This window comes from Phoenix dactylifera, chromosome 12 (genome assembly GCF_051530095.1).
Source record: "Phoenix dactylifera cultivar Ajwa chromosome 12, Ajwa_hap1_PhDact_Kaust_v1.1, whole genome shotgun sequence".
In the NCBI taxonomy this organism is placed as follows: domain Eukaryota; kingdom Viridiplantae; phylum Streptophyta; class Magnoliopsida; order Arecales; family Arecaceae; genus Phoenix; species Phoenix dactylifera.
The window spans coordinates 21,352,357-21,378,262 of NC_143201.1; the positions used below are offsets into that span (position 1 = coordinate 21,352,357).

The window sequence follows — 25,906 nt, forward strand, 5'->3', positions numbered from 1 at the left end:
TCTTACAAGTAATTCACAAATGTCATGATTCATTCACCATGGATCAAAAAATACTCGTGGAATGCAAATTGAAGTTGTTGCATGTTTACCTCTATGTTCTGCTTTTGCGAAGCTTCCTGTAGTGCTATGAATGAATTGGTCCGAGCCCTAGCAATTCTGCATTTTGTATGGATACAATTATAGACATCCCAGAACAAGAAATCATGCAACTTAGCAACCATATATGAGAAGATGTTCTAAGGTCCATACCTAATCTGCTCTGCTGTACTATTTGCTTCTCTGTGTATATGTGCAGCTTTAAATAGCTTTTTTATAAAAGCCGATGCGTTCGAACCAAATCGGGGCACAGCATATGCAATCATGATACTTGCATTGATCGGGACTCCAATTCATATCCATCCATTGGTCAACTCCTGTCATCCATTTTGACACCTAAATTGAGTCAGTTCAATCCAACGCGACTGCCCTCTCTAACAAGAACATGTAACAGGAGGGGAGGAAAAAGAAAGACCAATCCAATCTCCCATAACCTCATCGTTATTTATAACTTGACCTGACCCGATCCAACTTGACTTGATCTGACACAAATAGCACCATCCTAACGACCTGAGTCTGATCGAGCTCTGGCTCACACACCCGAATCTAACCTGTTTACCATTAGCATCAAAAGTAATTAGCTCCACCAAAATCCAAACCCATAAGAGTTCGAATCCTCTTTAGAAGAAACCGTGGCCGAGCCGGTCCAAACGTGCGCACTATTCCAAAAGCGCAACACGGCCGATGGATGTGCAGAGCGGCAATATTAGCCTTTTCAAATTGCCTCCTTCGGTCCTTCCTCTACCTCCTACGAGGACGACGAAACAACACTTCCTCCTTTCCCTTCTCCTTCGCCGCTCTTAGAATCTCGATAAGAAGCGAAGACCGGCGTTCCGTTCGGGGCTCCGCCGATGGACGGCACCCCGACCCCTCCGCCGCTGTGGACCTTCCCGTGATCCGCTCCTCCGCCGCCGCCCTCCGCCTCCTCCTCTCCGACGAGATGCCGTTTCGTTCCGCCGCCGATGGAAAGGAAGGCTAACCTTCCGCCTCCCCCGAGGTCGAGCAGCCAGATCCCTCCGATCGCCGGAGAGGCCAATCTGACCTCCTCTTCTTCCTCCTCCTCCTCCCTCTCACCCCGGGATTTCCTCCGACATGTTCATGCGGTCTTTAAGCGCCACAGACCTCTCGGTAAGATCCCAATTCTTGTTCTTTTTCCTAAGATTTGGTCGATGTTCAGTTGCCATGCCTCTCCTTTGGGACGGAATCTAGGGCTTTCGGTTCCAGTTCGTCCAAAATTGATTCTTTTTATCTATATTCGTGGATTGCTAAAAAAATTAGAGTCCTTGACACTGAATAGAGAGCCCTAGTGGTATGATTAGTCTCTGGCTGATTTGTTAATCGATTTGTGTTTCTTCTTGAGAGGATTCCAGGTATGATGCATTCTAACGTTACCCGTGCGAGCCGTGTCTTGGTTTCACAAACAGAGCCTTCGAGGAGCACTGCTTCTGCGCCTTCCGTAAGTGGAAATCCTTTCAGTAAGACAGTGTCACAAATTGGAGCAGTTGTAGGAGGTACGAGGTTACCGAATGTGGCATCTGATCAGAGGAAGGATAATGCGGCTGAAGTGGTGACGACTCCTCAAGGGGATTCCTCGCTTACTCCCCCATCAATTATCGGAACTATAACTACAGTGCATGATGAGAACATGAGCCCGTTTGACTTGCCAAAGGGCGATTCTGAACTCCTGGTTGATCAAAAAAAGTCATCTTTCTCAGTTTCTTCTTTTCACTTGGCATCCCCACATGCTTTGGCTGATGATCATTTGAAGAAGGATCAGTTTGCTTCAGCTATCAATGCCCATATAACTTTTCAGAGTAAGAGAAATTTTGAACTGCTTACTGATTGCTATCATGAGTTGAGAGTCTGTCTTTGAAGAGCTATTGTTGTTGTAACTGCATTGTTTTGTTCCATGCATAGTTCTGTGTCTCTTTGCTTCTCTTAGGTTCTTCTTATGCAGGTGCTAATACAAGAATGACCACTGATAGTACAATGGACGACATTTCATCTTATATGGGTTCTCTTGCATTGACAGAGGGGGAAAGCTATTTGAACACTCAGGCAGCCACAAATGATCAGGATCCAATGCAGCAGGGTCATGGGAATATGGAAGTGTCTGGGAGCACTGCTAAGTTTGGTGGGAGTACATTGTTGGAGAAGAGGATCGAACAGAGTCATAATCAGCATTTTGCAGAGCCAACAACTCGGTCTTCAGTTATGGGCTCTTCATGTGTCACTACAATGTCAGTCCATTCAGGCCCTACTTTTCAGTGCACGCGTGCTCCTCTGGCTGGGCAGACTGCCTTTCCACAACAAATGTCATCATCTACTACAGAGAACTCATCATGTGTTCTGGACAATGCCCTTGCTGAGGGGCGAGGGAGTGTCTTGAAGGAAGCTGATGGGCTTCAGAATCATCAACAGGGTCTTCATTTGGGTGGAAGTGTAAAGGAGATAGGGCCTTCTGGTGATGCCAACCGTTTGCAATCTCAGGCTCTGCCAGCAAACAATCCATCATCGAATATGGATTTGGGGCCATCTCAATCTAACAAAGTAGAGAAGGCTCCTCGTAAAAAGAAGTACGACCCTGATGTATTTTTCAAAGTTAATGGAAAGCTCTATCAAAAGCTTGGTAAGATAGGCAGTGGAGGAAGTAGTGAAGTTCACAAAGTCATATCATCAGACTGCACGATATATGCTCTGAAAAAGATCAAACTCAAAGGCCGTGACTATCCTACTGCTTGTGGATTTTGTCAAGAGATTGTGTATTTGAACAGGCTGAAAGGGAAGAACAATATTATTCAACTTGTTGATTACGAGGTACTAGCTTGCGTGGCCAATCATATTGCTGTATGATTTTCTTATACCTTTTTATTGAATAGGAATTTCTTGCTACATGTATCATTAGAACTTCAAAAAATTGCATCAAACATTTTCTTTATAGAAACAAATTCAGCTAGCCTAATTATATAAACTTTTATTATCATATGATATTTAGTGTTAAATGTGCTAATTAGTTCAAACCTACTCAATACCCCTCTAAATTTTACACGAGTACCTCATACATGTAAACATTCTTTTCTCAATGTTAAATGCTTGAATTAGAGCTGGTGTGTTTACAAACTGTTTCTTTCCTTGAGCTCTTGTCCGCTCCTTTTCTATTTGCAAACCCTGGGAGCAGATGACTATGGAAATGATACAACTTGAGGGAACCCAGTATGTAAAAGCTGCTACCAAAAGTGTTGAACTGATTACAAGCATAAGCTGTATAGTACCTCTCAAGTGCATAGACCAACAATAGGATAATTTATCAATTTCTCCATTGGATGTTGAAAATGCTGACATTATAAAAGGCTCTATCTCTTGATTACACCCTCTGTTAATGAATTTTTATTGCAAGTTTAAAACAAACTTTTATGTGGAATTGAATATCCTTGATCTTATAATTTATACAAAAGTAGTATCTCAAGGATCATGATTCTTCATTTCGGAGCAAGAGAACTTCTTGGTGTTGACTTTTTGGGAGTTGTTCTATGTAGCCACAATTTCGGGTCACTTGTATTAGGAAGACATTGTCGGCTCAGCATGCTTATAGACTCAGTATTGCCTACATTTAGCCTGTCAAATAGCCCTAGTAAATCTTCCAAACCATGCTGTAATTATTATATGTAGGACACAAATGACCTTCCTAAGTTTACAGAGTTTATCCTTGATGAATGTATCATAATGGAAATCGATGACTAAGAAGAGCTAGAGCATGTTTAATGGTTACAGCTTACAATAACCCAAAAAGTAATAGTCTGTGGGTAGGTGGAAAATATATCTGCTTCTATTCTTATATACAACAATAGGTAAGTTTGGGTTAATTGTAGTTTGAGAAGACAAGAGAAAGAAGTATGTTGATGAGGCAGTAGAAACTGTTATGGGGGAATTGAGCCGCCATGCCCCACGTGATCGGCACGCGTATCCAGGAAAGCTACAGCTGCCCTATGATCCAGCACTCCGACCCCGAGTCGGACCTCCTCGGCTCCGCAGCCCGACCCCGGGTCGGCTGCCCTATGATCCAGCACTCCGACCCCGGGTCGGCTGCCCTATGATCCAGCATTCCGACCCCGAGTCGGAGATCTTTTGATAACGACAGGCTATTCTCCAGAGGCACGCCGCGGCCTCCTGCTCCACTACTCCCTGCAACGGCTGTACCCGATGCTGCCCACGATCTCCTGTATCAACCGTACAAAGCGGAGCTCCACTACGCCCTGCCATGACCGTACCCAGCGCTGCTCCACGACGCCCCGTAACGGCCATGTCAGTGGCCATTCTATCGTGCCCCACGACGACAAACCCCCCGGAGAGACCTCCCAGCCAGGTATATATGCGGCTGGGGGGAGAAGGGGGGGTAAGCAATACCTCCCAGAGCACTCTCTCCCACTTGTGATTATCATCTCTCCTCCTCCAATCTCCTCTGACTTGACCGTCGGAGGGCCATCACCACCCTGGTGGTGGTGCAAGGCTTGTTTGCAGGTTCCTTGGCGGAAGGTGGAGCGCAACCAGCACCAACCAAGACAACTCAGGCGGAACCCCGTTCACACTGTCGTGTCAATCGTTCTCGGTTTGGACCACCAGCAACAGTTGGCGCTAGAAGGAGGGCCGAATCTCAGAACGATCGTAATGGCACGGCGAGGTGGTCGCGGAGCTTCCAATGCTTCCGGTCGCGGAGCCTCTCGCGCCTCTGGCCGGGAGGCTGCTGCGTCCCCAACACACTCTCAGCAGCATTCCACCGCTTCTCCTCCCATTCAGACGGTCGAACCTGCTCAGTTCGACCAGCTAGCCCAGCAGGTTCGCACCCTCGCGGAGGCAGTGCAGAATCTGCAGGGTGTGATCTCTCGGGTGCCGCAGCGGGCTCAGGAGCCGCTGCTCCCCGAGCACTCGCCTCTTCCTCACAACCCGCGCTCCTTCCTCTCCCATGGAGAGGAGCGCCGGCGCGGGGAGGATTCTCGAGTGCGGTCCATTCTGCCAGGACCTTCTCATCGGAGCTGCGCGGGGTACGAGAGGCGGACCCGGGCGCGTTCTCAGACACCCCAGTCCTCGAGGGGCCCGCACTCCAGTCGGTCCCCCTCGCGCCGCTCCTTGTCTCCCACCCACCGGTCGCGCTCCCTGGACCGGCGGGTGGACGATCTCCACAGACAGCTCCAGGTCCTGAAGGGCCACTCCAAAGATCCCTTCGCCGACTTGGAAATCTCCTCCCAGCCGGCGCTTGCCTCAAGGATCCTGCGAACCCTAAACCCGCCGGGGTTCAAAATGCCGGCGATCGAACCCTACGACGGGGCGGCGGACCCACGGGACCACGTGGAGAGTTTCAGGACTCTTATGCTCCTCCATGGAGCATCGGATCCTCTCCTCTGCAAGGCCTTCCCGGCGACCCTCCGCGGCCCGGCAAGGGCGTGGTTCGCCGGCCTGGAGGCTAATTCCATCCAGTCCTTCCACCAGTTCACCCGTCTCTTCATCAGCCATTTCGCCGTCAGTAGCCGGCGAAGACTGGTTTCCGACTCCCTCTTCGATGTCCGGCAGAACGAGGGAGAGAGCCTGCGGGATTATCTCACCCGCTTCAACAAGGCAACACTGGAGGTCCGGAATTTGAGCCAGGAGGTGGCTCTCTCAGCCCTGAAGCGAGGCTTTCGGAAGGGCAGACTCACCTTCTCCCTGGACAAACGCCTGCCGCGGAGCTTCCCGGAGCTGTTGTCTCGGGCAAACCAGTATGCAGACGCCGAGGAGGCAGCCTCCCACCGGAACAAGGAGGCCGCCGAGGCCCCTCTAAAGCCCGGGAAGAAAAGGCGAAAAGAGGCACCCCAGAGGAGGAGCCCGACGCCTCAACGCCGGCGCAGAAGCCCGTCACCAGCAAGGAACCACGGCGCCACACGCCCTCGTTCTCCGCACCGACGCTTCAACCGGTACACCCCACTCCTGGCCCCCCGGGCCCAGATCCTCATGGAGGTCAAGGGGCGGGAGGACCTCCCGGTCCCGAGGCAGATGAAGAAGATCCCTGGGAGGAAGCCTTCTCGGGCGTACTGTGAGTACCACCGAGACCACGGCCACGATACCGAAGACTGCTTCCAGCTTCGGGACGAGATCGAGGCTCTCATTCGCCGAGGGCGTCTCGGTCGATATGTAAACGACCGACGTCCCCCCGCAGACCCGCGTCCAGCCGACCCGGCCCCTCAGGAGCCTCGGGAGCAGAATCGACCCGTTGCGGGAGTGATCCACACCATCACTGGGGGCTGCTCTCGGCCCGTGAGGAACGCAGGGGGCTCGGCGGAAGTATCAGGAGTGGCCGTCGCGAAGAGGCAGCGGGTCGGAAATGTACTCACTTTTTGTGATGAAGATGTAAAGGGGGTTCAGACTCCCCACGATGACGCCATGGTGATCTCTCTCACTATGGCGGACTATGATGTAAGGCGTGTTCTTGTGGATAGTGGAAGCTCAGCTGATATTTTGTATTACGAGGCCTTCCAAAAGATGGGCTTTTCCCGACAATTGTTGCACAAAACATCCACCCCCAAGAGGGGGAGATGCTCTACCTTTACCTGGCGGTCTCCCCAACCGCAGTCAGCGCAGTACTGGTTCGGGAAGAGGCAAGACTTCAGAAGCCTGTATACTACATCAGCCGAGTCCTCCGGGATGCCGAGACGCGGTACACGAAGGCTGAGAAGATCGCCTTCGCGCTGCTGACTGCGACCAGGAGGCTTCGCCCCTATTTCCAGGCTCATTCTGTCACCCTTTTGACCGATCAACCACTGCGGCAGATTCTCAGCAATCCAGAGAATGCGGGACGGCTGGTGAAGTGGGCAGTAGAACTTGGTGAGTTCGACATCCGCTACCAGCCCCGACCAGCCATCAAGGCCCAGGTGCTCGCGGACTTTCTCGCTGAGTGCACTGTGCAGGAGGCGGAACCTAAGCCGCCGGAGACACCCAGCCTCGATCTCCCGATCTGGACGCTCCACATTGACGGGTCGTCGAACCCTGAAGGTGGAGGGGCTGGGCTGGTCCTCACCAATCCCGATGGAGTGATAGCCGAGTATGCCTTGAGGTTCGGATTTCCAGTGACTAACAATGAGGCGGAGTACGAGGCCCTAGTCGCGGGACTCAAACTCGCCAAGGAGCTCGGCATCCGGCGTCTGAAAGTCTTCACCGACTCCCAGCTGGTGGTCGGGCAGGTTCGAGGGGAGTTCGAGGCGCGGAGCCCGACCATGCAGAGCTACGTCCGGAAGGTGCAAACACTCATTCCCGACCTCGGCAGTGTTGACATTCAGCAGGTCCCGAGGAGCGAAAATACCAGGGCCGACAGGTTGTCCCGCCTAGTGGACGCAGACGCGCACAACTTGTCGAGGGCAATCTACCTGGAGACCCTGGATGCCCCGAGCATTGACGGGGCTGGAGCGGTGATGGCAATTGATCCGGAGCCGTCTTGGATGGACCCGCTCGTCGCCTACCTCGCCGAAGGAATCCTCCCTGAAGACGAAGATCAGGCCCGGCGGCTTGTAAAGAAGTCCGCCCACTACGTACTTTATGAAGGGAGGCTGTATCGGACCTCGTTTACCGCCCCCCTCTTAAGGTGCCTCCGCCCCGCGGAAGCGGCCTACGCCCTCGGCGAAGTCCACGAAGGCATCTGCGGATCGCACTTGGGGGCTAGGTCCTTGGCGCATAAGATCATGAGGCAAGGCTACTATTGGCCGACCTTGTTGGAGGACTCGAAGGACCACGTGCGGAAATGCGACGCCTGCCAGCGCCACGCCAACGTCCAGAGAGTCCCCTCTGTCCCCTTGGCGCCAATCACCGCGCCCTGGCCCTTCGCACAGTGGGGAATGGATATCCTCGGACCATTCCCCGTCGCTTCGGCCCAGCGGAAATTTTTGATTGTCGCCATCGACTACTTCACCAAGTGGGTGGAGGCAGAGCCACTGGCCACCATCACGGAGGCACAAGTCCGGAAGTTCGTGAAGAAGAACATCATTGTCCGATTTGGAGTACCTCGGGTCCTCATCTCGGATAACGGTCGACAGTTTGATAACAAGCACTTCCGGGACTTCTGCGAGGAATTCGGGATCGAGCATCGGTTCACATCCGTGTCGCATCCCCAAACCAACGGCGAGGCCGAGGTCACAAATCGGACAATCCTCCAAGGTATCAAAGCGCGGATCGGCCGGACGGGGCAAGCTTGGGTCGAGGAACTCGAGAATGTCCTTTGGGCGTATCGGACCACACAACGGACTCCTACTGGAGAGACGCCTTTCAGCCTAACCTATGGCACGGAAGCCGTTGCCCCCGTGGAGCTCGGACTCCCCTCGCCTCGGGTGGCCGCGCACCGACCCGAGGCCAATTCAGAGCAACTCCGAGGGAACTTGGATCTCTTGGAAGAGGCAAGGGAAATGGCTCAGGTACGGATGGCAATGTATCAGCAGAGGGTGGCCCGATATTACAACTCCAAAGTCCGACCGAAGCTTTTCAGAATTGGAGATCTGGTGCTGAGGCGAGCTAAGGCATCTCAACCTACGGAAGGTGGGAAGCTAGCGCCAAATTGGGAAGGCCCGTATAAAGTTCGTTGGGTAAACCGACCTGGCTCCTACCAGTTGGAAGCCCTAGATGGCCGAGAAATTCCAAGGGGCTGGAATTCCGCTAACCTGCGGATGTATTACCAGTAGAACAACAAGGCCAGAAAGACAATTTAAAAAGGCAACGCTTGGAGGAGAGGAGAAACACGGTCGCGGCTGGGCACAGAGAAACCCCGGTGGGCGGCGAGCGACAAGTGGCCGACCAACGAGTGGAATTTCCCTGAGGCTTGACAACCCTCAGATGCCTGGCTAACCCGATGATCATCCCGGGAGCAGACTAGCCGGAAGCCCCGACCGGTCGCCTCGGCTTGCGCCAGCCTAGGCCGACCAACGAGTGGAATCTCCCGAGGCTCGGCCCTCGGATGCCTGGCTAACCCGATGATCATCCCGGGAGCAGACTAGCCGGAAGCCCCGACCGGTCGCCTCGGCTTGCGCCAGCCTTGGCCGACCAACGAGCGGAATTTCCCTGAGGCTTGACAACCCTCAGATGCCTGGCTAACCCGATGATCATCCCGGGAGCAGACTAGCCGGAAGCCCCGACCGGTCGCCTCGGCTTGCGCCAGCCTTGGCCGACCAACGAGCGGAATTTTCCTGAGGCTTGACAACCCTCAGATGCCTGGCTAACCCGATGATCATCCCGGGAGCAGACTAGCCGGAAGCCCCGACCGGTCGCCTCGGCTTGCGCCAGCCTAGGCCGACCAACGAGTGGAATCTCCCGAGGCTCGGCCCTCGGATGCCTGGCTAACCCGATGATCATCCCGGGAGCAGACTAGCCGGAAGCCCCGACCGGTCGCCTCGGCTTGCGCCAGCCTTGGCCGACCAACGAGCGGAATTTCCCTGAGGCTTGACAACCCTCGGATGCCTGGCTAACCCGATGATCATCCCGGGAGCAGACTAGCCGGAAGCCCCGACCGGTCGCCTCGGCTTGCGCCAGCCTTGGCCGACCAACGAGCGGAATTTCCCTGAGGCTTGACAACACTCAGATGCCTGGCTAACCCGATGATCATCCCGGGAGCAGACTAGCCGGAAGCCCCGACCGGTCGCCTCGGCTTGCGCCAGCCTTGGCCGACCAACGAGCGGAATTTTCCTGAGGCTTGACAACCCTCAGATGCCTGGCTAACCCGATGATCATCCCGGGAGCAGACTAGCCGGAAGCCCCGACCGGTCGCCTCGGCTTGCGCCAGCCTTGGCCGACCAACGAGCGGAATTTCCCTGAGGCTTGACAACCCTCAGATGCCTGGTTAACCCGATGATCATCCCGGGAGCAGACTAGCCGGAAGCCCCGACCGGTCGCTTCGGCTTGCGCCAGCCTTGGCCGACCAGCGAGCGGAAGAATTTCCTGAGGCCTAACCCTCGGATGCCTGGCCTAGCGCCGGAAGAATTTCCTGAGGCCTAACCCTCGGATGCCTGGCTTAGCGCCGGAAGAATTTCCTGAGGACTAACCCTCGGATGCCTGGCCTAGCGCCGGAAGAGTTTCCTGAGGCCTAACCCTCGGATGCCTGGCTTAGCGCCGGAAGAATTTCCTGAGGCCTAACCCTCGGATGCCTGGCTTAGCGCCGGAAGAATTTCCTGAGGCCTAACCCTCGGATGCCTGGCCTAGCGCCGGAAGAATTTTCTGAGGCCTAACCCTCGGATGCCTGGCTTAGCGCCGGAAGAATTTCCTGAGGACTAACCCTCGGATGCCTGGCTTAGCGCCGGAAGAATTTCCTGAGGCCTAACCCTCGGATGCCTGGCCTAGCGCCGGAAGAATTTCCTGAGGCCTAACCCTCGGATGCCTGGCCTAGCGCCGGAAGAATTTCCTGAGGACTAACCCTCGGATGCCTGGCCTAGCGCCGGAAGAGTTTCCTGAGGCCTAACCCTCGGATGCCTGGCTCAGCGCCGGAAGAGTTTCCTGAGGCCTAACCCTCGGATGCCTGGCTTAGCGCCGGAAGAATTTCCTGAGGCCTAACCCTCGGATGCCTGGCTTAGCGCCGGAAGAGTTTCCTGAGGCCTAACCCTCGGATGCCTGGCCTAGCGCCGGAAGAGTTTCCTGAGGCCTAACCCTCGGATGCCTGGCTCAGCGCCGGAAGAGTTTCCTGAGGCCTAACCCTCGGATGCCTGGCTTAGCGCCGGAAGAATTTCCTGAGGCCTAACCCTCGGATGCCTGGCTTAGCGCCGGAAGAATTTCCTGAGGCCTAACCCTCGGATGCCTGGCTTAGCGCCGGAAGAGTTTCCTGAGGTTTAACCCTCGGATGCCTGGCCTAGCGCCGGAAGAACTTCGGGAATCAAAAGTCAGCAAGAAGCAACCAAGAGCTAAAGAAACGATGGCGGACTCACGGTCGGTGGGGACCGAGCTCAAACCGACGTTCACCAAGGTATCCTCAGAAATAAGGCGGCCCACCGGGGGAAGCTGGCCCTCGGCGACCAACCCCTTCAAGGCGGCGACGCCCTCGGATTCCTCCCTCGACAACTTCGACAGGCCAATTGGGGACTTCACCGGCGTCCCCCAGATTGCCCTGATTTCCCAGGAGGGGTCTGCATCAACGAAAAAGAAGCGCTCCTTCCAGTGGTGAATGGAGGTAGGACCCTCCTTGACAAGGCCGCACCCTCGCCGCGCTGCGAAGCACCACCACCCTTTGTCCTGGGGGTGGCCGCTCAGGCCGTAGAGCTCCCAGAAAACGTTCAAGGTGGCGGGAATCGCATGCAAGCGACAGAGAACCTGGAAGACCGTCAGAGCACGCCACGAGTTCGGCACCAGTTGCGTCGGTGCCATTCCTAAACCCCGGAGCACCTGTAAGACTAGGTCTGAAGGGGGAAAGCGGAACCCGGCCTGGAGGATGCCCTCATTGATGGCGATCTTCCCTCGAGGAGGATGAGACATCCTCTCCTCAGGCCCTGGGAGCGTGACATTGCAGGCCTCGGGAAGGTGGTACCGAGCCACAAATCCGTCTAAGTCCTCGGCGACCAGTTTTGACTTGATGCTATCTGCTCCCACTTCGCCCATCCCTAATGGCCAATCTACGGTCAGGACGGGGTCAAGAAGGAGGGAAAGGCCGGAACGACTGGGGTGCACTAGTACAAAAAGAAAAAGTATGAAGAGCTCAAAGTAGAAGAGTGGGAAACTCACTTGAAGAGGAGGAAGAACGGCTCCGAGAGCGTCAAAGGAAAAGCAAGCGAACGTTTCGGCGGCAACAATGGTAGCGCAAAGGAGAAACTCGAAAATGTCCGTAAAGAAGAAGACGGACGGGGGAGGGCCCCCGATTAAATAGGCGAAAGGGCAAGTGACACCTCGATGGCGCCAGAAGACGCCTGGCCGCCGAAGGGTCGCTCGCACCCCAAAGGCGAATCGACACCATTAAGGAAGGATGTCCGCCGAAATCCTCAGGTTGCCAGGTCAGCAGCAACCGCCATACGCCATAAAGAAGGCGGGAAGCTTGAAGCGCGCGCGCCTCTCCGAAGGATGGCGGCAATCTCGAAACATCACTCCCTTCACCTGTTCCCCTTCTGGTTCCAGGCTCGGAAGTGGGGGGCTACTGTTATGGGGGAATTGAGCCGCCATGCCCCACGTGATCGGCACGCGTATCCAGGAAAGCTACAGCTGCCCTATGATCCAGCACTCCGACCCCGAGTCGGACCTCCTCGGCTCCGCAGCCCGACCCCGGGTCGGCTGCCCTATGATCCAGCACTCCGACCCCGAGTCGGACCTCCTCGGCTTCGCAGCCCGACCCCGGGTCGGCTGCCCTATGATCCAGCATTCCGACCCCGAGTCGGAGATCTTTTGATAACGACAGGCTATTCTCCAGAGGCACGCCGCGGCCTCCTGCTCCACTACTCCCTGCAACGGCTGTACCCGATGCTGCCCACGATCTCCTGTATCAACCGTACAAAGCGGAGCTCCACTACGCCCTGCCATGACCGTACCCAGCGCTGCTCCACGACGCCCCGTAACGGCCATGTCAGTGGCCATTCTATCGTGCCCCACGACGACAAACCCCCCGGAGAGACCTCCCAGCCAGGTATATATGCGGCTGGGGGGAGAAGGGGGGGGGTAAGCAATACCTCCCAGAGCACTCTCTCCCACTTGTGATTATCATCTCTCCTCCTCCAATCTCCTCTGACTTGACCGTCGGAGGGCCATCACCACCCTGGTGGTGGTGCAAGGCTTGTTTGCAGGTTCCTTGGCGGAAGGTGGAGCGCAACCAGCACCAACCAAGACAACTCAGGCGGAACCCCGTTCACACCGTCGTGTCAATCGTTCTCGGTTTGGACCACCAGCAACAGAAACCATCCCTGGAACTTTGTCTATTCACTCTTCTTAGTCCAAAATTTTATATCCTATTTATTTAAAACTAGTTAGACTTATGACTTGTGGCTCATTAGTCTCCTTAATGTTAGAAAGAACAAGGAAAATGTGCATAGGCACATTCTTTGTTACAAATAAAGTAAGGAGTAGATTGAGGATATTTTCTTTCCTCCATTGTTTATAAGGATCAATATGAACGTTGTCCTCGATATAATTACAGCTTAGAGAATGACGTTCAATATTCGAGAAATCTGAAAACATTCAAACGTGATGTGCATGGGGAGAAATTTGCTCTTACCAGGGGATCCCAATATGCTATCTCCTAAGTGGAAGGATAAGCAAACAACTCGTGTAATAAGATGATTTTTCTTTTTTTATTCTTCTTTTGCTGAACCATGAAATACATGGCAGTGACTTTATGAGGTGCCGAGAATTAAGAACAATTAGGGAGTAGAAAGTGGAGTAGTTATCAAGTCAAGAGTTGTCCTGGTGAACCTAACCCACTTCCTTCAAATCACATTCCTAGTCAGATGTTAGGTTTGTTTTCTGCAAAACTTGAAAATGATTGTGTTTGGTGTTCGAAAAATATTGAGAAGAACATATTGTTTATTCTACATTGGATGGAATGTGAATGGAAATAAACAGTATTCAATACCTTATGAAAGTAAATATATTACATTCTCCTTGCGTATATAATTAAGTTATAGTGATTCTATGTGTATCTACATGTCTCTTTCCAGTTTTTAAAGAGAAATGGAGGGAATATCCACCTGCGGTTATTAAATTATACTGGTTATGTGTATATTTGCATGTGCCCTGATATACATGCCTTCTTTTTCAATTACTATGTAGTGGTATAGATGATATAGATAAACTAAGAAAGCAGCATGACCTTTTATGACTGAACTTGCTTAAGTGCTGTAGGCAATCTATTGAGGTGTCTCTGACAACACCTGCTGTCATCACTAAACGAGTACCTGAAATAGTATGTTGTATTATGCACTATATATGCCCTTCACCTATTGAATTTAGGAGGTGTCATACCAATTCTAGTTTCTTCATATGCTCAGATTGTTTTGAAGCATTGTTGCTATTTCTATTTTTTTTACTTGGCTGCCAATCTATCATTGGAGAAAGGCTAATGTCTGTGCCATGATAGCAGTCAGCAGTTTTGTAAGTTGCAATACTAAGTTGGTATATTAGATTATTTGAATTCAGTAAAATTAATTAACTGGTTAGTATTTTTGCCTTGACCTAATGGGATAACTTTTTTAAAACTGCAGCCTCTCAGCTGCATATGCAGATGTGTGCGCTACACTGGTCCAATTCTGTCTCCATATGCCCCCAGGCTGCATGGTGTAGTGTTAGGCACATGACTAGGCCAAGTGGGCTCCCCCCCCCCCCCCCCCACCAAAAAAAAAAAAAAAATCTCCTCTCTATTTGATAATTTGTAGCTTTATTTGTTGCATTTTGGTACTTTTAGCATAATAAATAGTAAATAGGAAGATTTCGATACGTTTTCTGCTTAGAATGTCCTGAAATACTAATACGGACCTTAAATTAGAGTGAAACTGTACACTTAGTTCTTCTTCTTTTTCTGAATTTTTATTTTTAACTCTAATTTTCTGCTTATTTTTATTTTTGGTCATTTATTTTTTGATATTCTAAAGTTCCAACTGCATATGTGCCCATATATATACATACATATGCATGTTTTGCATAGGCATTGTTTCAATGTCTCAGCTGGTTGGATACAGTAACCCACTTTTCAAAACCTTGAACAAGATATGTAAGGTTTTGATCCTATTGGTTAAGTTGTCTGAAGAAAACTTTCGCGTGAAAATGCTGAAAAGACCAACTCTTCTACCATCCATGTGTTTCACATTTCAGGACGGTAGTATCTATAAATGTACCTTAGTAGCAAACTGGTGTCACTTTGATATACGAGATACAATCAGCACAAATCCCTAGTAAATTTTGTTTTAGTGGTAAGAATATGTTGCCAATTCTTTCTTGTTGCGTTCGTTGAAAAACTACGTGGTTTAATACTTTTTGCACATGTTTTCCCAGCTAGTTATGGCTTTCTGTATTACCAAAATGCAGGAGGTAGCAAACTCGTGCGTAATTTTTATGTTATATAATATCATTTTCTTAGTCTTTACAAATCCATCCTGACTTTCTGGAAAAATAATTTCCAGAAGGAAGAAAAAAAATCATAGTCCTTTTCACTATTCTTTACACTCTTTTTGGACTATGTGCACTCACAGTATGTAATTTCAAGCATTTCTTTGCACTGATGCTTGCTGACTTCATTTTCTAGGTGACAGATAAAACTTTGCTTCAGGAAGTCGTGAATGGCTCCACAACCATAAAGGATGGAAGGATCAAAAATGATGAATATATATACATGGTGCTTGAGTATGGAGAGATTGATTTGGCCCACATGCTTGCACAGAAGTGGAAAGAGATGAATAAGTCAGGTTGGAAACTGGATGAGAATTGGCTACGGTTTTATTGGCAGGTACTCATCAATTTGCTTAATTAGTTGTTTTACATCTTTATGACATTTAGGTAAATTGAGGCATTACAAAGATGACCTTGTTGCTCTCATAAGTTGGAATAAGACATTTGGGTTCTATTTTTTGTCAAGTTGTAGAAGTAGATTGCTAAACTAACTCCTTTCATAAAATACAAATTCTAGAAAATAAATTGTAACTCGTTTACTTGTAGAAGGTGTTCTTCAAATATTTTAAAGCCATGTTGGTTCTTTGTTCGCTCTATATCAACAGTCTAATGGCACGTTTTTCAGCATCATGCACTTTTCAACTGATATCTCTATCACTTTTTAAGGAAACGAAGTGTGGATGGTAAAAATTTGGATTCACCATTATTCCAACTGCATGATAGATCTGACTATTTAAAATTTATGTGGAATAGTCATGCTAGAATTTTTTTTTTTTTTTGGAGTTCACACATTTATCATCTGGTTCAGTTCTAGTAGGGAGGAAACAAATATTTCATCATCATCCGCATAAATCTAAGTATTATGTTATAATTCTGATAAAGGTATTAGATAGTGTAGTGCTTGGTTATGGAGGTTTTGAATGAAAACAGAGTGTAAGAGAAAGGAGGTAAGATGTATAAATGGAATATTCAACCTCAAGAAATTATGCAGTTCACCGTGTTCTATGACAAATCCTTCCAATTTTATTTAGATATTAATGTAAATCATGCATGAAATTGTTAAGACCATATCTTAAATTCGCCGACTTTAGTGTGCACTGACACTAAAATCAAAGTATACGCAAGAATAAATGCAATACAGCCAGCAACATGGCAACCATTTCTTTTTTATGTAAAATTGAGGCTGAACTCCAATCGAGTAGTATCCGATTAGCATTGGTGCGCAAAGAGTGATTTCCATATATTTAGTCTCTACTAACTTATCTCTATAGTGTTTTCAAATAAAACATTGTGTCATTATCGAGTCCATTGATTTGCAGTCTTTGTCAGCTACATTGGTTACATTGGTTACATTAGTGATTGGTGCATGACAGTTCATCATTCAGTATGAGTTACATATGCATCAAATTTGATCATTCTATAGTTCTTTACTTTTCACCTTGCTTACAGAAAGTAAATCCTTTTGCCCCTGCAGCAAATGCTTGAAGCTGTAAATACGATACACGAGGAGCGCATCGTGCACTCTGATTTGAAGCCTGCCAACTTTCTATTAGTCAGAGGCTCGCTGAAGCTTATCGACTTCGGCATTGCAAAAGCTATATTGAGTGACACAACGAACATCCAGCGTGATGCACAGGTTACCACATTTCTATCATCCATTTTTTTTTTCCCTTTGAACTTCATTATTAAGTTAAATAAATAGAGGAAAAATCAAGAATATTTTCTGTTGGCTACTCAAATTCAGGTGGGAACCCTAAACTACATGTCTCCAGAAGCATTCATGTGCAATGAGCAAGATGCTGACGGGAACACTATTAAGTGTGGCCGCCCATCAGACATCTGGTCTCTTGGCTGCATTCTTTACCAGATGGTATATGGTAAGACACCATTAGCAGAATACAAGACCTTTTGGGCCAAGTTCAAAGTCGTAACTGATCGAAACCATGAGATCGCGTATGCACCAGTCTCCAATCCATGGCTTATCGATCTCATGCGGAGATGTCTTGCTTGGGATCGCAACGAGAGGTTGAGAATACCGCAGCTTCTTCAACACCCATTTCTTGTTCCTCCAATTCTACGAGCCCCGCCTCCACTCCATGATCACCCTTCGAAACTGCTTATGCACCAGCTTGAAGCCTATTGGGATGAACCCGAAGTGTCTAGGCTACGTTCTGAGCTGCATGAAGCTGTTGTCAAGATTGAGAAAAGACGGCAGGATCGAAGCATGCATGTAGAAACAAACGTCTCTTGATGCGTACAAAACCTGCATGAGAAAATGTCATCTCGTACCACAGCCTGCTTGCTTGTATTGTCCTGGGCAAAAAGATGAATCCTTCGTGCAGACAAAATGGTCCAGATTTCGCGCTGTAAACGAATCGATCATATCATGAGAGATCATACTAATGCTTCTGTGGGAGTGCCATCGCGGGCCCCGCATGAATACAGACAGGATGGTACAGGTGTCTTGCTAAACTTTTCCAATGTGGATGAGATTCTATAAGGAAACCCGTTGCTATAATCCGGGCAATCACTAACGCCAGCTAAATTGGAGACCCAACGGGAACATTGGCCCATGGGTAGACAAAGGAGTACGTGTGCAAGTTGTTGATTAGCCAGCCGACAGCGATCCTCACCCGACCCTCGAGCTCTCCCTGACGGTACTGATGGGGTGGACGAGCCTTTGTCATGGGCTCATAGCCGTCGTCCTCTTTTTCGCTTTCCATTTTTTTTTCCCTATCTTTTTAGCTATGCCTTTCTCTACGACTGGGACAACACAAGCCAGTCTCCGACTCCATCCACTCTTATACCGCGTGGCCTCCCCCCGTGGCCGCAATGCAAATGGGCCCGCGCGGACGGAACTCCTCGCGGCATCGGTCAACCCGACTCGTACTGCTCAACGCCGGCGAGTGCTCTTGGGTCCGGGGGGGTCCGAAACGTGGCAGTCGCTCCGCACCGGGCCGTCCCGTAGGCCCCGCCCGGTCTGGTCCACGGCCAGACAGCCGACAGCAGCGTAGGCCGAAGAGCTCCGGTCCCGGGTGGGGACGCAGCGCGTGGACCAGACCGCCGACAGTAGCGTAAGCCCGAAGAGCTCCGGTCCCAGGTGCGGACGCAGCGTGCGCGCCGTCCAAAGTACCGGGCGACAGGGACCCGGCTCGGCAGGACCTTCGCTGCGGGACGGACGGCCGGCCGATCGAGTCAAACCGGATCAAAGGACCCCGACCGAATCTCCCTCAGCTGATCCGCTTACTTTTGAGTCTTTCTGCAGAGAAACCAAGCCTCATACTTTAAAAATCCTTAATCGTGGGTTCTTAATCATGGTTCCTTACTTGAGTCCTTTTATTGTTTTATGGGCTCGTTTGGTTCGCGGGAAAAAAAAAGGAAAAAGTGTGGTCAACGGAAAAGTAATAAGATGACTCTTGTTTGGTTGGAGTTTTCAAAGTAGAGGAATAGGAAAGTTGTATTTTCATGAAAATATGATTTCCACATTTCATAGGAAAGTCTTTTCCATGAGAAACATGAGAAAGTTATTTACCATTAGGTAGAAATCACTTCATTTTTATTTTTTCCAAAAAGGTCCTTCAACATTAAAGAGATATTAAAGACTTAACTTTTATTAAGGGTATAATAGGAATTACATATAACTTTTTTCAGAAAAGTGGATGGTCAACCAAACATAAGCACTTTAAAAATCCGTTACTTTTCTATGTTAAACAAAACATACCAAAAGTACATTCCTAGACATTCTCTTCTTAGAAATCTTCTTTCCAGAAATCATATTCCTGGAAGGAGAAATGCTTCCCGCGAACCAAACAAGTTTTTGCTCTCTTTAGTTTCTTTTTACCCTAATTTGATTCTTCTCACAGCCTTTTCTCATTCCTATAGATAAAGAAAAGCTTCATTTTGTTCCAGCCTCATTTGCCATCAAGGGGTAATGGAAAGTGTTATGGGGGAATTGAGCCGCCATGCCCCACGTGATCGGCACGCGTATCCAGGAAAGGGTCGGCTGCCCTATGATCCAGCACTCCGACCCCGAGTCGGACCTCCTCGGCTCCGCAGCCCGACCCCGGGTCGGCTGCCCTATGATCCAGCACTCCGACCCCGAGTCGGACCTCCTCGGCTCCGCAGCCCGACCCCGGGTCGGCTGCCCTATGATCCAGCACTCCGACCCCGAGTCGGACCTCCTCGGCTCCGCAGCCCGACCCCGGGTCGGCTGCCCTATGATCCAGCACTCCGACCCCGAGTCGGACCTCCTCGGCTCCGCAGCCCGACCCCGGGTCGGCTGCCCTATGATCCAGCATTCCGACCCCGAGTCGGAGATCTTTTGATAACGACAGGCTATTCTCCAGAGGCACGCCGCGGCCTCCTGCTCCACTACTCCCTGCAACGGCTGTACCCGATGCTGCCCACGATCTCCTGTATCAACCGTACAAAGCGGAGCTCCACTACGCCCTGCCATGACCGTACCCAGCGCTGCTCCACGACGCCCCGTAACGGCCATGTCGGTGGCCATTCTATCGTGCCCCACGACGACAAACCCCCCTGAGAGACCTCCCAGCCAGGTATATATGCGGCTGGGGGGAGAAGGGGGGGTAAGCAATACCTCCCAGAGCACTCTCTCCCACTTGTGATTATCATCTCTCCTCCTCCAATCTCCTCTGACTTGACCGTCGGAGGGCCATCACCACCCTGGTGGTGGTGCAAGGCTTGTTTGCAGGTTCCTTGGCGGAAGGTGGAGCGCAACCAGCACCAACCAAGACAACTCAGGCGGAACCCCGTTCACACCGTCGTGTCAATCGTTCTCGGTTTGGACCACCAGCAACAGTTGGCGCTAGAGGAAGGGCCGAATCTCAGAACGATCATAATGGCACGGCGAGGTGGTCGCGGAGCTTCCAATGCTTCCGGTCGCGGAGCCTCTCGCGCCTCTGGCCGGGAGGCTGCTGCGTCCCCAACACACTCTCAGCAGCATTCCACCGCTTCTCCTCCCATTCAGACGGTCGAACCTGCTCAGTTCGACCAGCTAGCCCAGCAGGTTCGCACCCTCGCGGACGCAGTGCAGAATCTGCAGGGTGTGATCTCTCGGGTGCCGCAGCGGGCTCAGGAGCCGCTGCTCCCCGAGCACTCGCCTCTTCCTCACAACCCGCGCTCCTTCCTCTCCCATGGAGAGGAGCGCCGGCGCGGGGAGGATTCTCGAGTGCGGTCCATTCTGCCAGGACCTTCTCATCGGAGCTGCGCGGGGTACGAGAGGCGGACCCGGGCGCGTTCTCAGACACCCCAGTCCTCGAGGGGCCCGCACTCCAGTCGGTCCCCCTCGCGCCGCTCCTTGTCTCCCACCCACCGGTCGCGCTCCCTGGACCGGCGGGTGGACGATCTCCACAGACAGCTCCAGGTCCTGAAGGGCCACTCCAAAGATCCCTTCGCCGACTTGGAAATCTCCTCCCAGCCGGCGCTTGCCTCAAGGATCCTGCGAACCCTAAACCCGCCGGGGTTCAAAATGCCGGCGATCGAACCCTACGACGGGGCGGCGGACCCACGGGACCACGTGGAGAGTTTCAGGACTCTTATGCTCCTCCATGGAGCATCGGATCCTCTCCTCTGCAAGGCCTTCCCGGCGACCCTCCGCGGCCCGGCAAGGGCGTGGTTCGCCGGCCTGGAGGCTAATTCCATCCAGTCCTTCCACCAGTTCACCCGTCTCTTCATCAGCCATTTCGCCGTCAGTAGCCGGCGAAGACTGGTCTCCGACTCCCTCTTCGATGTCCGGCAGAACGAGGGAGAGAGCCTGCGGGATTATCTCACCCGCTTCAACAAGGCCAGAAAGACAATTTAAAAAGGACGATCCGGGTGACGTATACCCCTAGGTCCACGTGTCTCCGCTCGCGCCCAGGCCGCATCCTCCTCGAAGAACCCGCGTATCGCGGCCGCTCAACTAACACTCCTCACCAGCAGCAACTGGCGATCTGATTTCCCAGGTAACGCATTAATTAGCGTTTAATACCCTTCTCGTGTTCCCCCCAGGCAACGCTTGGAGGAGAGGAGAAACACGGTCGCGGCTGGGCACGGAGAAACCCCGATGGGCGGCGAGCGACAAGTGGCCGACCAACGAGTGGAATTTCCCTGAGGCTTGACAACCCTCAGATGCCTGGCTAACCCGATGATCATCCCGGGAGCAGACTAGCCGGAAGCCCCGACCGGTCGCCTCGGCTTGCGCCAGCCTTGGCCGACCAACGAGCGGAATTTCCCTGAGGCTTGACAACCCTCAGATGCCTGGCTAACCCGATGATCATCCCGGGAGCAGACTAGCCGGAAGCCCCGACCGGTCGCCTCGGCTTGCGCCAGCCTAGGCCGACCAACGAGTGGAATCTCCCGAGGCTCGGCCCTCGGATGCCTGGCTAACCCGATGATCATCCCGGGAGCAGACTAGCCGGAAGCCCCGACCGGTCGCCTCGGCTTGCGCCAGCCTTGGCCGACCAACGAGCGGAATTTCCCTGAGGCTTGACAACCCTCAGATGCCTGGCTAACCCGATGATCATCCCGGGAGCAGACTAGCCGGAAGCCCCGACCGGTCGCTTCGGCTTGCGCCAGCCTTGGCCGACCAGCGAGCGGAAGAATTTCCTGAGGCCTAACCCTCGGATGCCTGGCTTAGCGCCGGAAGAATTTCCTGAGGCCTAACCCTCGGATGCCTGGCTTAGCGCCGGAAGAATTTCCTGAGGCCTAACCCTCGGATGCCTGGCTCAGCGCCGGAAGAGTTTCCTGAGGCCTAACCCTCGGATGCCTGGCTTAGCGCCGGAAGAATTTCCTGAGGCCTAACCCTCGGATGCCTGGCTTAGCGCCGGAAGAGTTTCCTGAGGCCTAACCCTCGGATGCCTGGCCTAGCGCCGGAAGAGTTTCCTGAGGCCTAACCCTCGGATGCCTGGCTCAGCGCCGGAAGAGTTTCCTGAGGCCTAACCCTCGGATGCCTGGCTTAGCGCCGGAAGAATTTCCTGAGGCCTAACCCTCGGATGCCTGGCTCAGCGCCGGAAGAGTTTCCTGAGGCCTAACCCTCGGATGCCTGGCTTAGCGCCGGAAGAATTTCCTGAGGCCTAACCCTCGGATGCCTGGCTTAGCGCCGGAAGAGTTTCCTGAGGCCTAACCCTCGGATGCCTGGCCTAGCGCCGGAAGAGTTTCCTGAGGCCTAACCCTCGGATGCCTGGCTCAGCGCCGGAAGAGTTTCCTGAGGCCTAACCCTCGGATGCCTGGCTTAGCGCCGGAAGAATTTCCTGAGGCCTAACCCTCGGATGCCTGGCTTAGCGCCGGAAGAATTTCCTGAGGCCTAACCCTCGGATGCCTGGCTTAGCGCCGGAAGAGTTTCCTGAGGTTTAACCCTCGGATGCCTGGCCTAGCGCCGGAAGAGTTTCCTGAGGCCTAACCCTCGGATGCCTGGCTCAGCGCCGGAAGAGTTTCCTGAGGCCTAACCCTCGGATGCCTGGCTTAGCGCCGGAAGAATTTCCTGAGGCCTAACCCTCGGATGCCTGGCTTAGCGCCGGAAGAATTTCCTGAGGCCTAACCCTCGGATGCCTGGCTCAGCGCCGGAAGAGTTTCCTGAGGCCTAACCCTCGGATGCCTGGCTTAGCGCCGGAAGAATTTCCTGAGGCCTAACCCTCGGATGCCTGGCTTAGCGCCGGAAGAGTTTCCTGAGGCCTAACCCTCGGATGCCTGGCCTAGCGCCGGAAGAGTTTCCTGAGGCCTAACCCTCGGATGCCTGGCTCAGCGCCGGAAGAGTTTCCTGAGGCCTAACCCTCGGATGCCTGGCTTAGCGCCGGAAGAATTTCCTGAGGCCTAACCCTCGGATGCCTGGCTTAGCGCCGGAAGAATTTCCTGAGGCCTAACCCTCGGATGCCTGGCTTAGCGCCGGAAGAGTTTCCTGAGGTTTAACCCTCGGATGCCTGGCCTAGCGCCGGAAGAACTTCGGGAATCAAAAGTCAGCAAGAAGCAACCAAGAGCTAAAAAAAAAAAAAAAAAAAGAGGACGAGGGCGAGATGAAGAAATATTCAACGTGCATTAATTTTCAGGGCCGAGGCCCATACAATTGGGCAAAACGCCGACATACAAAAATAAAAAAGACAATGAAAGGTACAAGAGGTCAGCTTGGAGGAACTCCCGGGTCGGGAACGCCGGGCTCGTCCGCGGGAGGTAGGGAAGCAGCAGGAGAACCAGCAGGCGATGGCGCCGGAGAGGAGTCCAGGAGGGAGATCTCGCTCAGGTCAACTTCGGGATACTTAGCTGACACCCTTGCCAGGCCCTCCTCGAAGCCCAAGGTGAAGGCTTCGGCCCCCGCGTCCGACGCGTCATGGACAAACTCGTCAGACTGGCGATAGGTCCGCACTGCCTCCGACATATCATGGGCGAACTCGGCGGACTGGCGATAAGCCTCTACCGCCTGACGCCCGATTTCCGCCCTCTTCTCGGCCAGCTCCACCTCAGCTCGCTCCATAATCTGAGCCTTGGCCTCCAAGACCTTCGCCACAATCCGGCCTTCGGCCTCAGAGGAGACCCTCAGCAGATCAGCCTGAGCCTCTTTATGCTTCGCCTCGGTAGCAACCCGAGCGGCCTCGGCTTCCTTCAGGCGCGAACGGAGCTCTTGGACGTCCGTGCATGACTTCTCCAGGGCCGACTCCAGTTCGCCTAGTTTGGCTTCAAAAGAGCGGATTCGGTCGCAGGCGTTGTCGGCAGACCGCTGGGCCTTCTCCCACCGCTCTCGATAGTCCGCGATCTTCCGGGACTGCTTTTCAGCCCGTTCCTCCGCCTTCTTGACCCTGCTTTCGAGGCCCGAGGCGGCTTTGAGTTGCTCCCGAGCCTCTGACAGTTGCTCCTCCAGGGCGGCGAAGCCGAGTGCCCGCTCTTCGGCCTCCCGGAGCCTCGCCTCGAGGTCCCCGGTCGTCCTGCCTGCCGCAGCCCGGCCTCCCTCTTCCATTGCTTTCAGCCGGTCCTCGGCCTTCGCCAAAAGCCCCGCCTGTTCCTTGTAGCACTCCTCCAGACGGATCATGTACTGGGCGAGCTAAGAAATAGGAAAAATAAGGGAGTCAGGCGGAGAACAACAGAGCCAATAAATGGTGAAAGACGGCCAGAAGAACACTCACCGACATGAGACAGACGCAGCTGGCGGCCCCAACGTCAGAGACATCCAACTCCCGGACCCGCCGACGGTCCTTCTCCAGCAACACTGTTTCGATGAGATTTCGGGCGCCATCGGTAGTGAAGGCAGACCCCGATTTCTCCCTGGAGCCGGATGGTGGTTCTGCAGCCTTACCCTTATCCATCGCCTGGGGAAGAGTCCGGCTGATCGCGCTCGGGGCGGGGGTCGCCCCAGGAATTGATAGGGTCCCGCTCGGCCGGGGCCTCGGCGCGTCCCTCCTCGAGTCATCAGGAGCCGACCGAGTCGAAGGCCGGGTCGGGGACCGATCACGTCCGACCCGTCCGTCTTGAGCAGGCTCAGGTGGCACCTCCGGAGTAGCGGCAACCTTACCACCGGAGGGCTGATACAGCGTCAGCTGCCGGTCGGTGCCCACGACATCTCCCTGACCGGTGGGCCCGGACTCGTCGGTCGGCATCGGAGGTATCTCCTTACAGGACTTCTTCGCCGGTGGGGCCCCGCTCGGAAGAGCTCGTTTCCTCCTCCGGACTGCTTCCAGCAGGGACGCCCTACCAACAGCCTTCGACTTCACCGACCGCATGACGTCGTCGACCTCTGCAAGAAGGACGGGATGGTCAGGGACTGAGAAACCGAAAGGAAGAAGGAACGAAAGAGAAGAAAAGAGCTAAAGAAACGATGGCGGACTCACGGTCGGTGGGGACCGAGCTCAAACCGACGTTCACCAAGGTATCCTCAGAAATAAGGCGGCCCACCGGGGGAAGCTGGCCCTCGGCGACCAACCCCTTCAAGGCGGCGACGCCCTCGGATTCCTCCCTCGACAACTTCGACAGGCCAATTGGGGACTTCACCGGCGTCCCCCAGATTGCCCTGATTTCCCAGGAGGGGTCTGCATCAACGAAAAAGAAGCGCTCCTTCCAGTGGTGAATGGAGGTAGGACCCTCCTTGACAAGGCCGCACCCTCGCCGCGCTGTGAAGCACCACCACCCTTTGTCCTGGGGGTGGCCGCTCAGGCCGTAGAGCTCCCAGAAAACGTTCAAGGTGGCGGGAATCGCATGCAAGCGACAGAGAACCTGGAAGACCGTCAGAGCACGCCACGAGTTCGGCACCAGTTGCGTCGGTGCCATTCCTAAACCCCGGAGCACCTGTAAGACTAGGTCTGAAGGGGGAAAGCGGAACCCGGCCTGGAGGATGCCCTCATTGATGGCGATCTTCCCTCGAGGAGGATGAGACATCCTCTCCTCAGGCCCTGGGAGCGTGACATTGCAGACCTCGGGAAGGTGGTACCGAGCCACAAATCCGTCTAAGTCCTCGGCGACCAGTTTTGACTTGATGCTATCTGCTCCCACTTCGCCCATCCCTAATGGCCAATCTACGGTCAGGACGGGGTCAAGAAGGAGGGAAAGGCCGGAACGACTGGGGTGCACTAGTACAAAAAGAAAAAGTATGAAGAGCTCAAAGTAGAAGAGTGGGAAACTCACTTGAAGAGGAGGAAGAACGGCTCCGAGAGCGTCAAAGGAAAAGCAAGCGAACGTTTCGGCGGCAACAATGGTAGCGCAAAGGAGAAACTCGAAAATGTCCGTAAAGAAGAAGACGGACGGGGGAGGGCCCCCGATT

The 25,906-nt window shown here is 53.0% G+C and overlaps 1 protein-coding gene across 2 annotated transcripts; it reads left to right on the forward strand.

Moving 5' to 3' along the window:
* Positions 1–50: 50 nt before the first annotated feature.
* Positions 51–17,609, forward strand: LOC103701911 (serine/threonine-protein kinase MPS1-like). Of its 2 annotated transcripts, none has more exons than XM_039130107.3 (6): positions 51–1,224; positions 1,467–1,910; positions 2,054–2,913; positions 15,302–15,502; positions 16,640–16,801; positions 16,910–17,609. In XM_039130107.3, the coding sequence occupies exons 1-6, from the start codon at positions 1,059–1,061 to the stop codon at positions 17,414–17,416; spliced, it is 2,340 nt and encodes a 779-aa protein (XP_038986035.1). In that variant the 5' UTR covers positions 51–1,058; the 3' UTR covers positions 17,417–17,609. The 2 variants fall into 2 exon arrangements, with proteins under 2 accessions (XP_038986035.1, XP_017696995.2); XM_017841506.5 differs by having other exon boundaries at positions 2,129–2,913.
* Positions 17,610–25,906: the final 8,297 nt, after the last annotated feature.

Excerpts from the sequence above, each read along its gene's own strand:
- LOC103701911 (XM_039130107.3), top strand. The coding sequence starts at position 1,059 with ATGGAAAGGAAGGCTAACCTTCCGCCTCCCCCGAGGTCGAGCAGCCAG. Across the intron at positions 1,225-1,466 it reads TAAGCGCCACAGACCTCTCG|GTATGATGCATTCTAACGTT; the intron begins GTAAGATCCCAA and ends AGAGGATTCCAG. Across the intron at positions 1,911-2,053 it reads TGCCCATATAACTTTTCAGA|GTGCTAATACAAGAATGACC; the intron begins GTAAGAGAAATT and ends CTTCTTATGCAG.